This window comes from Dermacentor andersoni, chromosome 3, assembly GCF_023375885.2.
Source record: "Dermacentor andersoni chromosome 3, qqDerAnde1_hic_scaffold, whole genome shotgun sequence".
Classification (NCBI taxonomy): domain Eukaryota; kingdom Metazoa; phylum Arthropoda; class Arachnida; order Ixodida; family Ixodidae; genus Dermacentor; species Dermacentor andersoni.
Genome location: NC_092816.1, coordinates 195496921 through 195513039, shown reverse-complemented (window position 1 = coordinate 195513039; position 16119 = coordinate 195496921). Strand labels below are relative to the sequence as shown.

General features: G+C 44.8%; 1 protein-coding gene across 1 annotated transcript in view; it reads right to left on the bottom strand.

Annotated features, from left to right (window-relative positions):
- LOC129382924 (uncharacterized) overlaps positions 1–15528 on the bottom strand; it is a 36384-nt gene extending 20856 nt beyond the window's left edge. The window contains exons 1-3 of the mRNA XM_055067142.1: positions 15463–15528; positions 10737–10816; positions 2662–2809 (exon numbers count right to left, since the gene is read on the bottom strand). Coding sequence (XP_054923117.1) covers positions 2662–2809; positions 10737–10816; positions 15463–15477 — 243 coding nt within the window. The 5' untranslated portion in view covers positions 15478–15528. The remainder of the gene's footprint in view (positions 1–2661; positions 2810–10736; positions 10817–15462) is intronic.
- Between the last annotated feature and the right edge of the window lie 591 nt (positions 15529–16119).

The following is a 16119-nucleotide window of genomic DNA, read 5'->3' as shown; positions in this document are numbered from 1 at the left end:
CAAGCGGGTTGTTAAGCCAACATGGAAACGGTTAATACATGGATTTCCCTAAACTTCGTCCTTCTGGCTTCAAACAACTCAAGTATTAGAACCTTCCACGACAATGATCGCTCCCAACCTTCCGGACAACCATGCGGACGTACATTGTTTCCTTGTCGCCTCGTACTGGGACATTTTTGATCTCGATGACTGGCCACTGGGTCAAACGTTGGCCGTGAAACATCGCATACACACCGGCGATGCCAGCCCAACTCACTGCCAGCCCTATCGCGCCTCCTTTTTTGAGCGCCAAGTTATACAGAAGAAAGTCGACAAGATGCTTTCACAAGTGACAAGAGTGGCTAATTGTATGAATACGCTGATTGCTTGTGGCGCCATCCACTAGACCCACCGGAGCTTCCCAACAGCTGCAAGTATACCTGCATGCTGTCACTTACTGCGCTTCAGAACATCGAAAATGAGCAACGCCGTGACCCCTACTTGGAAGACGTCATTCTCTGGCTGACTTCTGAGACACTTTCCCCGTTCCTGTGCATGTTTGTCATGCAGGATGGTATCTGGCACCGTTACAACATGCGCCATGATGGTCCTGAACTGCTTTTGGTTATTCCCACACACATGTGCCCAACGGTCCTTGCACAGCTACGCAATGTTCCTACCGCAGGTCACCTCAGAGCCCTGTACGACCGTATCGGCATCGCTTCTTTTGGCCGGGTATTTACTCTTCCGTCTGCCATTACGTCGCTGCTTATGAACAATGCCAGCGCCAAAAGAAACCAGCAGTGCTCCCAGCAGGCTGCCTTCAGCCCCTTGACGTACGATCAGAGCTGTTCTTTAGGTTTGGTCTTGACATTCTTGGCTCTTTCCCCCTACCTGCCTGTGTAAATAAGTGGATAACCATCACTACCGACCGCATAACCCGGTAGGCGATCATTCGGGCTCTCCCAACAAGCTGTGTAACCGATGTCGCCGACTTCGTCCTTGAACACATGCAGTCGAATCGCGATAACAAACTCGAAGGGTCCCAAGAATTCGTTCTAATTAAAAAGAGTTGGAATTAAAAGGTCTTGTTCTTGAAGCGTTCGTGCACCATAGCATGATGCACGAACAGTGCGATTCGTGGAATATTGCGGCACGCAAGGACACAGCGAGTGAGGACCACGAAACTGCCCACAACGGCCAACACTCGCTTTTCGATAATGGCGGAAAACGAAACATTAGGGAGCAGGCTAAGCTGGTGCCAAGGTACGCTCATGCGAAGACCGTCAAAGCTGAAGGAGTTATGAGGGAGGTGAGAGGGAGGGCGAGGAGAGCGTAGTTGCAAAGAAGGGCGGGAGGGAAGCAGATTTGCTTTCTACCAGCTTGATGGATGGCGCTAATTACCTCTGCCACCGAAGCAGCGGAGTTGCCGGAGCTGGACTGGGCTTCCACCGCTGCTTCCCTCCGATATGCTCGCATGCTTTTTCCTTCGTCTGCCGACAGATTGGTGTTGTGTTGACGTTCTTTATCCTGCGTTCTTAATGCCAGTCGCGTCTTATGAAGATGACGAAGTCGTTGCCACTGATCATAATCATGTTGGTGTGCTCCATCCTCTTGCCGTGTCGGCGCGGATTCATGGACTTCCTGAACCAACATAGCACAATCAGTGACCTGAAATCGAAGTCCATAACACTATGCGAAGATCAAGTGCTACCGCCTGAGAACTCTTGTAGTCGTCATGCCTGAAGTGCGCTCGAAGATCAAGTCAGCATCCTGCATAGCTCTGGGATAGTGATTTTCATCGGCAATTAAACACTTGCAGACGTAGGAGTCATTGAGGGCTACAAACGTCTACTGCTCGACCCTAAAATTTGTGTCGCAAAGGGATTGCTCTACTGCATGGAGGAAAAGCGAAAGTGATGCTGACCAACTTCAGCCAGGAGTTCAAGCGCGTCAACAAGGGCACGACGATCGCATACCTCGAGGAAATTGTGGAAACCAGCAATGCATTTGTCCTCTCCAATTCTGTCGCGTCTTCCTCAAAACCCATAGTTCCCGAATCAGTCTACGACATAGATCCAAGTCTCCCCATTGGTAAGCGGCAACAGCTCGTAAGTCTTCTCCAACGACGCTGACTGCTTTTCGTAATCATCGAGGATTCAACACCAGTTGCAAAGCATCATATAATAACTTAAGAATCTACTCGACCACTCTGCCAGAGCCATTACAGAGTTTCACTGCAAGGACGAGGAGCTGTAAGGCAACAAGCTAACAAAATGCTGCGCAACGACATTATCCAGCTATTGTAAAGCCCGCGGGCATCTCCCGTGGTCTTAGTGAAGAAGGATGGAACCCTGCACTTTTGCGTCACTCATTGCCACTTGAAAAAGGTCATGAAAAAGAACGTATACTTGCATTAGGACCATTTATAGACCATGCATTAGACAGGCTGCAATTCTGAGTACTTTTCGTCGATGGATCTCAATACTAGTTGCTGCAGGCCAACCAGAACCACGACTCCAACTGGAAGCCGCATCTTTTCAACATGCCTGATATTGCCACGAAGGCACCAAATCGCCAAATTGGTTCCGAAACCCTAGATCTAGGAACAAATCCTAGATCCCAGAAGTGGGAATGATGCACTACAACTTTGCAAGTGTAGCAGGGAATCACAACACCCACCTGTGGCTGATCTGCAGACTGTGAGCGGTTCAGTTGCCACCATTCCTTGGTGAGCTTGTGAACCTCGCTTGCGAGATCTGCATTGGTGCGTGTTGCCAACTCCAGGTGCTCCTGTAGGACAGCGTTGAGGCGCACGAGCTCACGGCATCTGTGCACGATAGGGTGTTTTACCCAACACATGTGTCAGCGCAGTGACAATTGAAAAATGTCCTTGTTTTGTGCAATCTATGGCTTTTTAGTACATATGCCACACTGTCAATGTATGGCCCATTTGCCCTTTTCTCTGGTGAAACAACACTTCAGTGCTTTTAATAGCACAAAAATCTCCTGAAGCATCGTGTTGACTAATATCTTGCAAATGATCATTTCTAAAGGAAACAGAATTTACAGCAGAACCACCACCAAGGTGGTGTTTTCGCTTTCCAAATTTCTTCAGATTTATCGGACATCTACAACTTAAGTTGCCACAGGATGTCCCATGACATCTCTCTTTCAGGAAAGGAGCAAACAGTGCTTTTCAACATGACGATTTCTCGTGAAAGCCGATAATTCATGATTTCTAACAATGAGTCAGAGTCGAGAAATACAGGATGCATGAATGGATGATAAACTGAACTATTTGTCTCAAATATGTTAGCCACTCAGCCAGAGTCAGCCCATTCAAAACTAAGAGCGATTCCAGTGTTGTGTCCGAGGCCCTGTGGAAATCCATTAATTCTTGGTAGTTATTTTATTTCTTGAACTATCTTCCTCACTTTATTAAGTGCTTGCTATATAATTCACTTTTTCTCAGCCATTTAAATTATTGTTGTTCGGTCTGGGCTACCACTTCTGAAACAAATAACAGGCTTTACATACTGCAAAAGAAGGCTCTTCGCGCTATTTGCAACGAAGCATACGATTTTCCTTCAGCTTATTTATTTCATAAACTTAACACACCGAAAGTACAGGCCCTTTTAAAGTATCGTTTTGTGCTTGCGTATAAAAATGAACAGAAAAAGAACATAAACTACATTACTTTTATGGCTAACTTAAAACTACACGACACTCCATACAGCACAAGAAAGCCAAAGTACTGGCATGTACCAAAATCGCGCACGAGCTATGGATCACAAATGCTGTGCCACAGGCTACCTCGGTTATTAAACGATCTTATTGTTAATAAAATTGATATTGCGACTTGTTCTCTTCCTGATACTCTTGATTTTTTCTCTCATATGTGAGTTGTACAATGCCTATGTGCTTTTCAAGTGCAGTGAGATTTCGTGTTTTTGCTTGCTTGCTCACATCTAGCTTTTGTTGTATTTTTTTTCCTCGCCTGATTTGCGATGCGTATGCATGATATTTTGTAATGCTTGAATATGTAAGTACTTGGGAAAACTGTATTTCCGCTCTGCTGCTACCTTATTTTCTTTTTGTATTAAGGGCATTTGGGGCTGGTGAAGCTGCTACTAGCAGCTCTTTTCCCCACTTTACCCCCGCAAAGCTGTATTTAGTTTTCTGGAAATAAAGCGCACGCACACGCACACGCGCACGCACACGCAGACGCGCACGCACACGCACACGCGCACGCGCACGCACACGCGCACGCGCACGCACACGCGCACGCACACGCGCACGCACACGCACACGCACACGCACACGCACACGCGCACGCGCACGCGCACACGTAAAGATCTTTCTGGAGCATGCCAGCACCGGGCATGAGCTGTCACTATTTTTGACATGATCCACACTCTCATTCAATTCACACTGTCATCTAACCACAAAATGCTACAATGGTTAGTCAAGTTAAATATAATGCAGCGATGAGCAGGCTACTGCCAATGTGAAAAGAGCTGGTGTTGGCAGCAGTGACAAGAGCTAAGTTACCACTTGTGGCAATGTGCGAAATCCTGCAGCGGTGTTTCTCCCTGCACCTTGTCTGACCCGCACAAGACGTGTCGCACATAAAGTGGAAATCAAATAAGAGCGTACAAGCTGAGGCTATTTCACTTGCCAGCCTTTCTCCCTCACTATCTTCACTTGTCACACATTACCCTCAGCTTGGGCACGGCTGAGAGCATCATGTGGGCCAACCTAAATGCATGGGATGGCTTTCTTAAGGTACTTCACACATACTCTGTAGAAGCTCTAAAAGCAGAGAGGAAAGCGGCCAAGAGAGTTTTGGAGTAGCTCTGGGAGCAGCAAATTTGGCACATTGGAGCAGGTTTAGAGCAGGAATTACTCATTTTGGTGCAGAAGATATGCTCTTGGAGCATGCTAGGTTTGGCATAACAAGAGTGAAACTTGGCAGAACACTACTAGGTTACGGCGAATTAGTTCTTCGGAAGCCCACAAGGTGGAAGATATTTCCGTAATGGAAAAAAAATTCATACACCCGACAAAGGAAACCCATATACGCTCTCTGAAACCACTATTAGTTACATACCAGACGTGCAAAATAAATGTTGCCAAGGAAAAAAATAACCAAGGGACTTACGCGAACAGGACACATTGTATGTTGACAGGCTTTTTTAATGCTGGTCAGGAGTTTGTTAGTGCACGAACAACTAATATTTGAGTTTATGCAGCTAACATGAATTTGAGTTAACTCACCTTGTGGATAAGGATATTGAATCTCTCACAGTTATTTCGCATACTTCCAACATCCACCACATCTCGTCAATTAGGCAAGTTCATAAAGTTAGCTAATTAGACATATTCGTGCACAATGAACAAGAAATACTGACCGACAACCATAAACAGCACACATCAACATACAGTTAACTCCGCTCGCATAATGATCTCAGTATTTTTTTTAATTCTTGGCCGTATTCAGTTAGCATAGCAGTGAACCACAGAATAAATAAGAAAGAAAAGAAAACAACTGTACATTGAATCAAATATTACACAATTTATCAAAACAGTTTAGAGTTACAAATTTTGTCCAGAAAACATAACAAAACATGGCGCTGCACATGCTGAAGAGCCTCCTAGCGTTGCATAACAAGAATGTAGGAGGCTATCAGTAACTTAGGTACATATAAATCAAGATATACAGTAGTGTACTCTCATTAAAGAGAACTCTAAATTAGTATGAGCACAGATTACAGCTCAGGTTTAGTATATGACGGTCTAGAAAGATTTTGTAGCAACAGAATGTCTGTTGAATAAAACCAAGTGATTTTGTCGGCTATAAGGGAAGGAATCGGCGACGCTCATTTCAATAGCGGACCTGTGTTACACGGCAATCTTTACTTCTACAGAAGGTGTTGCTTTGCAGTCTTTTTCCAACATACAGAAGGACTATCCCATCTTCAAGGAGGGTGGGTTATTGTGAGGTCAATCTGTGCGACAGACAAAAGCGCGGATCGCGTATCACATGACTCGACCAGAGCTACGCAGTTAGCCACCATTTATGCTTTGCAAGTCAACTGCAGTCGGCGTCGACAGTAAAGAGCAGATGGCTTTTCATGGTTGAGTTTAGCATCATTTGCCACCTGTTAAAGTTCTGAAATTGGGAGGGTCGTAGCATTCTTCTATTCGATTTCACATTCGTAAAATCAAAGGGAAGATATTTCATTAGGGATCCAATTATTCAAACACTCACTATTCCATTCAGTGATACGAAAAAAAAAAACAGCACACTATGACAATTGCCACTAAATCGAGATAATGCCTGTTTGGATCAAGTAAAGTGTGAAGTATCTAGCGAACACTTTCGAATATAACAAATTGAGGGGCTCGCATAAGCAATATCTGCAATAAAGTGGCATATGTGTATGACATTTTGTTACGGACACGTGAATTTTTCTCTACATACATTTTACGCTCACTCTACCTTGCTTTTCCTCACATACACCTAGTCTACGTACCGTACTGAATCCTGTGAGCCACATATTCCATCTCCTCTAAAACCGCTTGGACAAATACAAAAATGTGCAATAAGAGTTATCGTTCTCCAAGTTAACAGATCATAGCGTACCTCTTTTTAAATAACTTGGGATATTGCCACTAAGTGTACACACATATACAAGGTCATCAAAGTCATTGATCACGTGTTGGCTAAGAACAAACCTTTTCCATTAAGCATATTTACATTCCCTTCACGAAATATGGCAGCCTGCACTAATACAGCCAAACACCTTTATAACAAAGTACTTGTTGCCTACAAAATCAATTACACAGGCCACTTTGTTGTGAAGGTCGTACACTGTACAGTTCACAGTACAACCGGGACAGAATTATGCCTTTGTTATACAGGTCATTTCGTTGTAGAGGCATTCGTTGCAGAGGCATTCGACTGTGATCCCTTTAACTCGTCGGCTTGTAAAAATGTGTACAGAAAGGGACTGGAATTAAACATGACCGTACCTGGAAATCGTATTCCAAAAAATGTTAAAACTAATCACTTTTTACCAGCCCTATGAGAATAACTATTGCGAGTTATAAGACTCTTGTGTATTTGTTATATTTATCAAATTTGTGTGCCCCTATGTTATGCTGCTGCAAACGACAAATATGTATTTTGTTAAATGGCCTCGCCACTAGCCGCCATGGCTATGGGTGAAACAATGTTTTTTGTATAATTCGTGAACTCCAGCATATCAAAAACAAAACTATGAGCTTTGCTTTAATTTTCCTATGCCTAAATAAACTTTCAATGGCTTCAAGCCCCCTTTAACATGTAGAGTACCTTGGGCATTACAGTGTTAAACATAGAGCATGATGATGATTGAAGTTTATTGGCGAAAGGGCATCTAAGGCCAGAGATGCACCAGGGCATGCGTTTTGGTTTAGCGAAAGTGCGAGTTTAGACTATGACCTAAAATAAAGGCTGTATTGAGGCCTACACGCACGATAGATCTACAGATATTAGGGCGTCAATTCTAGCATAATTAGCACTAAAATAAATATAAGGCCTTAAATGCATTGGCTACAGGCCCACATGTTAAATTATTCTGGATTGTCCGAGTCCCTTGCTGTACAATTCTTGCTAACGCAAGTGCGAAAGATCAGACATACTTCTGCATCAGAATGTACGTCACCTGTGGGGCACAATCTGATCGCTAGGATGGAATGAGATGATGCCTAGAAAGTTAACTTGAGCAAGATAATTAAGCACTTTTTTGAAATTAAAAAGTGCATCCTCTGATAAGAACATCTAGGGAGGGGGGGGGTATATGACGTGAATAGAGTTCCCTAAAACAAGTCACTCACACTCTGAAGTTCAGGACATTGAACGAGGACATGCAGGATGGTTACGTTCTCACCGCAGCATGTGCACGTTGGTGGGTCAGTTGCAGTCAAGAAGTATTTGTGGGTGACATAAGTGTCCTTTTACGAGTCGTGCCAGGGTGACTTCGGTGTGTCTATCAAGCTTCAGTGGGAAACATTTGGTTAACTGCAGTTTAAGCAGTTGCAGCTTATTTTCAACTTCCTTGTCCCATTCAGCGTGCCAATGATGACGGAGCACCTTTCGTACCGCAGGTTTCAAGTGTACACCAGGTAAACAGCTTAAATCAATTGTATCCCGATGAGCCACTTGTCCAGCATTTTTGTCCGCCATTTCATTGCCTGCGATACCAGAGTGGCCTGGCACGCCGCATACAAGAACAAGGTTTTGTTTATACACTATGTGAATGTGTTTAACGAGCTGCTTTAATACAGGGTTTCGGCTTGCTTTGCCACATGACAGGGCTGTGACAACGCTTAAGGAATTGTATATTATAGGCTTTAGTATCTTGTGCTATACTATGTACTCAACAGTGATCCAAATACCGTACGCTGCCGCTGTAAAGGCGCTGCTATGGTTATGCAAAGTTTTACAGCAAACTTTGGGCCATGGGCTGCACATGATGCTGAAGTTGCAGCCTTGCAAGCATTAGTGAAAAATTCCATAGATCTATACTTGTCTTCGAGGGCCAAAAAATGTTTCTGGACAAGGGCACTTGGACAACTGTTCTTGTTAAGCTCTTTAAAGGACAAGTCACAGGTAACTGTACATTGCTCCGAAGGTGGGATGGGTTCAGCATAGTCGATTTCCAGCAGATTTGTGGAAACTACTCAGACTTTTTCCACAGCATATTTTACTAGTAACGGGAATGGCGGGGCATGTGAAGGACTGTTTAAGTACAACTGATTTGTGGACTGATCACTTATGAGTGATTTGCATGGATATTTTAGCGACATGGTGCTTATTGCATAGGTGACTCCAGGACATGTACGCTGATAATCCAGTGGCCATTGATCCGACTCTGGAGGGACTTCGGACAGGGCTTGTACGAAAGGTACGAAGTGCTAGGCGGATACCTAAGTGAGAGAGGATCGAGTAGCTTAAGTCGGGTCTTTGAAGCTGACTGGTAAACAATGCATCCATAGTCTATGCGCCTGACAACACAAGGTTTTTAGAAAAAGATAGGAGGCAATAACTATCTGTTCCCCATGACTGCTGAGACGAAATCTTCAGAAGGTTCACAGCTTTAAGACATCTTATCTTCAATTGCTTTATATGTTGCATGAAGTTTAGCTTAGTATAGAAAATTACACCCTGAAATTTGTTCTTTTCCATTTACCAAGCTTCTCCCATTCATCGTAATGCAAGGGTCAGGACATATCCCTCTTCGTCTGGAAAACAGCACACAGGTACTCTTTTCTGCACTGAATCTAAACCAGTTTTAGTTAGCCCATTGACGCTTAACTGTATCTCGCGTTCACATATGGACACTTTGCAACATTTAAAGCCGATTTGGATGGCCTCCACATAGTTGAACATAAAGCATTTCGTTTCTTTAGCAGAAAATGCGTGTTCTAATGTGTGGTTACTCATATAATAATTACCGCACATGCATGTTTAGAGATGATGATGATGATGTGTGGTGTTTTATGGCGCAAGGGCCAGGTTTGGCCAAAGAGCGCCATGACAAGTGGTAATGTAGACGATGTATTGTGGAAGATGTGACTTGGCTGTAAAGTGGCCTAAAATAGTCGCTGTAAAGTGCGTAAAATCTATGTGCTATAAAATTATGGCAATGACTAATGACGAGTACTATGAACATTAAAATCCATCGAAGAAGAATGATGCACAATCAAGCGCATAAAAGCTATATGTAATAAAGTTATGGCAATGACTAGTGAGTACTTCTAAAAACACAAAAGATACATTGTGATAGAATGATGATATTTAAAAATACATGAAGGTAAACGTTTGCAAGAAGCACTACTGCCTAAGAGAGCCCTTGGAACAGAAGGGCCTGAAGACATGTGCTATACAAAAGTGTATTATCGCAGCAGCATCCTCTGGAGAGAGGATGTGCTACAGATTCGTAGGGCTAACAACATGTAAGACAACATCGTTTAGGAAATTTAGGACTGCTCTGGAGCCAAACAACGGTTCTTTACCAAGAAACATTACAGGATGAAGGGGGATGTATTGCCGGTATGCTAGCGGAAAATGTTTCTTTCTCTCTGTTTCGGCTTTCCGACACTCCAGGAGAGCGTGGAGGACGGTGAGCCTTTCACCACATCTACCGCAGGATGGTGGTTCATTTCCAGTTAGCAGAAAACTGTGTGTGGCATATGTGTGTCCTATTCTGAGACGACAGAATAGGACTTCTGTTCGTCGTGTTTTTGATGCGGGGGGCCAATAACCCAGTTTTGGCTTAATCAAGTGAAGCTTATTATTTGTTTCGGCATCCCATAAGCGCTGCCAGTGGCTTCTAAGTTTCTTTGGGATGAAAGGCTTTAGATCTAAGGCAGGTAGTGCAGTGGTAGCATTAACAGTGTGTGATGCAATTGATGTGGCTATGTGCTAGGCTGGTAACAATTCGCAAGGACCAGTAGACCAATCAAACCCAGATACATGCATTGATGACTCGGTGGCCATGACATTCTGTTACAGAGCACTAGGTTCTGGAGTCGAATGCCGCACTCCAACCAGGATGGAATGCAAAAGATCTGATGTATCATGCTTTGAGAGCAGGTTAATTAAACGAGATGTTCAAGGTGAATCCATATCATTCCACTACGGTATCTCTTATGGCCCCTGTGTTGCTCTGGGATGTTCAGCCCCACCAATCAAATCAAACCAATACCTCTGCCGCTCTGCCTCCAGGGCTGCCAGAGCTGAAGGTAGATCAGCCGGCTGCTGCTGCTCCGGCTCATCTTGAGACACCTGCAATGCCAAAATCACGTTGACACCGTGCCACAACAGATCATAGCATTAACCATGCCCTACAGAGAGGACCAGAACATCAACGCCTAATTTCAATCTACCATTAACCCTTTATGAACAAGTGTAGCCTAAAGACAACACAAAATAAAATTTTTTACTGCCAAATTTCAGTTTTAAGCTGCGACAGGGGGTAGCTAGTGTGACTTATGGCTGAGCACGCTACGAAGTTTTGACGAGAGACTGCTAAAAGATGAAAAAAGAGACGGGAAAAATTCACTGACGATTATGAGAGTCCCTAATGCAAAATTTGTGGGCAGCTCTATATATGTTTTCATTTCACGGTATATTGACTGGCATGGACAATCTGTAGAGCGGCACACTGCAAATGGGGTGAAGTGTGGCGTGCCTGCCTTGCTAATCATGAGAGGCAGTGTGTGGGTGACATGTGGGTGCGTTTCATAGCAGCCGCTGCACACAAGCCTCTGCTTATGCAGTGCTTTCTTTCCATATATGGTATCAGTGGACACACTTGCCGCACGCGATCGGTGAACAGACGACGGCGCACTGCTCTGGTGCCATCTCGTAGTGGTCACTGCCACAAAGCCCGTCTTGCGCAGCACTAAGCTTTTCTCACGCTTCCACCATACCCTCCCTCTCTGCTGTTCTCACACTCCCTTTGCTATTGCTGTCTTTCATCTCCCGCTCCGCATTCGCTCTTTCGTCTTTCGCTGTGCTCGTTCACTCGGTTACGCGAAGTGACACTGCCTGCGACGCTAAAGGCAGGAACAGGTATCCAAGAGCTGCACTCCGTTAAGGTCTACGCTCGTTAGAAAGGACCTACGTAGAACAGACTCTAGGATAAAACAGACCAAATTTCAGCCTTACTTTGTTATTCCTATTTTAATAATGCAACGAAGTTCGCATTTAAGGATCCGCGCTACAAAGGACTACTGGCTACAGTGGACGAAATTAGCAGCGATGTCAATATCGGGTGCATAAAATATAATTTCGCCGTGTCGACACAGGCTGCCAACTGACTTGCAAGGGTCAGCCGATCGAAACTCGGAGTCTTGTGCCCGAGGGAGGGAGGAAATCGGGGCAGAAGCGCACCGTCTTTCACATGCAAGACATGGGGGGGGGGGGCTAAACTCCGATGGCGCGGGCTCCGTGTCTTGAAAGCGATGCGAGATGCGAACAAAGCGCACACCCACGCGGGCCTCGTCTTGAAAGCAATATGCGATGTGGACAAAGTGCACGCAGTGCCAGTAGGTTCGCATGTACTGTGCTTTCGATGTTTCGTTCGCAGTAAAGCAAGAGACATTGTGAAAGTCGATTCAATCGCTGCTGCTGCAGCGCTTATCTTGCCTAATATGGAAACACAATCGATGCTTCGCCTTGCGAGCGAAATTGCGACTTTTCTCGTTTTTTTTACTTTGATGTTCGTCACTTTCTGCAATAAAATAGACATCGCGATAAAAACTTCGGCTTGAGGCGTCTTGGATACTACGGACTTCGGATAAAACAGACGTCTTTTGTCGGATTATCGGGGTCCATTGTAACAAGAGTCGACTGCAATTCAAATTGCAAATACAGTTTAATTTCTGTACCTAAGGCACATGTCACAGGAAAAATAAACTAGTTGTAAGCTCACACGGCACTCTGTCTGTCCTCTTGTTTCTTCTTTTACCAATCTTTTGTCAAAACTTGGCAGCATGCTCAGCCATTCAGCTTCAAGTATGAAGTTTCCGGCTAAATGTCTTCAGCCGACACTGAATAACTAGCAGCAAGCACCATTTGTTGAATTAAAACAGAAACAAAGCACAAAAAAGGAAGGATTGGTGCATGACTTGCTTTTTTCTCAAGCACAGTAGGGGGAGATAGGCCAATGCAAAAACAAATCACAGCTGCTGTATTATAACACAGGTAATGCGAAGCAACTACAGTGTTGCACCTCTGTTTCACGTCCAACAAGACTGTGCGTACAAATTCTGCATAAAGCCATACATGACTTGATGTTAAGCTTACTTCCAGTGTTCTCGCTGGTTTTTCTCGCTACCTATTACTGAACAAGATTGTGCAAAATATTTATTCTATTCAAGAATTTTGTACAGCTCGAAGAAAATATTTCCCGTGGGCATTTTTGTGCGTCGGGCTTAAGAGGTAAGGTGTCAAAATAAGGGGCGGGGGGGGGGGGGCGGATCGGCACCACACAGGTGAAGACTTATTTCCGAGTAGAACACGCACCTGTGCTTTGGAGTGTGTGCGTGTTATGCAGTAACAAATACAGCAGCTTTTAAAAAGTCGTTTTGCTTTAAAACACATTTCGGCTAGCACGCATTCAAATTCTCGGCGTGACCAAGACCCGGTCGTGTATCGTCCAGTAACTCGATCGATCGGTGCAGTGGTCATGCAGGAATGAACTCTGCTCATGTTCAGTGCATCGTGCACATATTCAGTTTCACGGAGCGCGTGAACTTCGGCCACTGCAAGCGCATACAACAGAAGTGGTTTCCATTCTTGGGCAGCACACACACAAACGAAACACGATGAAAGAAGACATGACAAGCTCTGGTCGAGCAACTGAATATTTTTATATGAATAAAACGATTATATACCAAGTATTTATTAAGTTCATGGGGGGTACGTATAAAAACAGTCATACACTCAGGAGTCATCAATGAACGAGCTCGCTTCGTTTGTTAGTTGCTTACTTAGTTCGGCGCACCGCAGCAATCTACGTCTGTCGTCTGCTTTTTTTGTACCATTTTCTTGTCAATCAGCAGAATTTCGCTGGTGGCATCAACCTTTCGTGTTTAGACTGCTGTCGTGACAGTTAACACAATGATAATTTCCGGTCATCCGAAGAGGTGCCATCGCAAACAAGAGAAGTTTCGCGCGCAGGGCGAGCTGATCGCGGGCGCTATCGTGAAGGGAAGCGGCGGCGGAAACCTAGACGACGCTGCGGTAAACAGTTAGAAATAGGGGATCAGGAAATTTGGGTGGGGTATTGCATAGTGTTCTTTTTCTTTTTTATACTTTAACCTAGGTAGGACATTAGGCAGTATAATAGCAAGAGCTTGGTCGCGCAACCCACCGCCCCGTTCCAAATCGGACGTTCGTCAAATCCATCCATCCAGCAGCGCCGCTCGCGGTGCCGTTCTTCTCTATACTTTGCGCGGCGCCCACTTGGTGATCCGAAAAAAAATTAAATTATGGGGTTTCACGTGCCAAAACAACTTTCTGATTATGAGGCACGCCGTAGTGGGGAACTCCGGAAACTTGGACCACCTGGGGTTCTTTTAACGTGCACCTAAATCTAAGTACACGGGTGTTTTCGCATTTCGCCCCCATCGAAATGCGGCCGCCATGGCCGGGATTCGATCCCGCGACCTCGTGCTCAGCGGCCGAGGAGCGCGGCCACGCGCGCCGTGTTACCATTACAGTGGCCGCGCCTGTACAGCACAGTGTAATGACAGTATATCTATTTACAAGATGCAAATCCTGAGTTCGACGACAAATCAAAGTTACGCTTAAAGAAAAACAAGGTACTTATCAACCAACCATGGGCATCATATATGTGCTCTGGAGGGTCTAGGCTAGAGAGACGAACAACAGAACTTTTGCTTTTGGACATGAATTGTGCACTTTCTCGGACATCAGCGTTCACTATGTTCAATGTGGCAAAAACAGGACAGCTTTAGTCTGGCGACCGCAAGAGCTCTGCGTACGCAGCAAATCCGGGAGGCGTCAGTGCGCATGCGCAGTACGGAGGAGCACGCACCGTATCTTGCGTGCGCCCCCAGGTTTTCAAAAGCTGCTAGCGTCCGCTGCGGGCTCAGCGGCCTTTGCGGCAACTTCTCGCGTGTCCATGAAAGCGCATTTTTTCTATATCGCTCTTGCCGAAGATACGACTCCGGCTTGCGGTTTGACTTCGTGGAGGCTGATATTGGCTACACAGTTTCCGAAGGTGGCATATGGCGGCACTGAGTAGCACACTACTGGTGGAACACACGCTTTCACACTACCGCGTGAAACATAGGGCATTGTGGGGCTGCAACAGGTATGGTGCCGGGGCTTACATTCGGGAATGCGGTCCTGTGCTTAAGGGCAGAAGTTCAGTAGAGAATAAAGAAAATCGGAGAGCTGTTGGAAGATTACCACTAGGTGCCTACGGGAAAACCACAAACGAAACAGTACAGGGGGATATGGGCTGGACATCGTCCGAAGCACGGGAAGCTCAGAGTAGAATTCTATACGAAAAACGCCTGAGGAAATTTGACGCTAGCTAAGGTATTTCAATACCTCTACAGAAAGAGCGTTGACTCACAATGGCGGAAAAGAACTAGGAAGCTAACCAATGAGTATGCCAAACACGAGGACAGAGAAAGACACCATTAAACGACAGGTTAAAAACGCGGAAGGAAAAATTGGATAAATTCAACGGAAAAGAAGCACAGTGTGGAACTATATCGATACTGGAAGCAGATCAGGAAGGAAACGTTTGATGATAACTCAAGAAGCTTTGCCCTACTATTTGAAGTCAGGTCAGGATGTCATAGAACGCGCACCTATAGAAAGTAATTTATTGAAGACGCATGTACTGCGTGCGGTAAATCTGTAGAAACAATAGAACACTTCATACTAACTGTGATGGTATCCATCCCGATGTCGATGCGGGCACACTCACGCTTCCTGAGGTCCTAGGGTTCAGAGATAATAGTCATGTAAATAAATATGCGGTGGAAATTAGCAAAAAGCGATAGGAGGATTGGTGGCTCAAAAGCAGAAGGGGGACATAAGGTTAAAAGTGCAGGAAGACGTAATTATAAAGACAATGGCGAACCTTATTAAATTACAACAAACTGAAATAAAACAAAGCTGGGAGTGGTGGCAATTTCCATCACCCAGTTTCAAAGGGGACGCTCCTACTTCCATCCACCATCCATCCTGGTTCCCACGCGTGCAAGTCCCCTTGTCAGCTTTAGCGTGCGGCCTACTTTTGCCGTATGCCCTTAAGAAAATATGAGACGAGTTTCACATGAAAGTCTCATGAGTTTTGATACACAGACATTACAATTTCTGGTGAAAGTCTTTAGAATTTTCTAATGTATTCCTAATGTCATTCTTAAACATATTGGCCACCGTCTTTCTGTTGAATTCTTGAGGAGTGTTTTTCTTGAGTATGAAATGTTTTCCTAATGTGCGCTCCATAGCAGTTTTTTTGTGACTCTCATGTCTTCCTAATGAATCTCTAATGAGCTTATACATTACACTGCTGGTACTCATAGCACTCCTTTAACGAA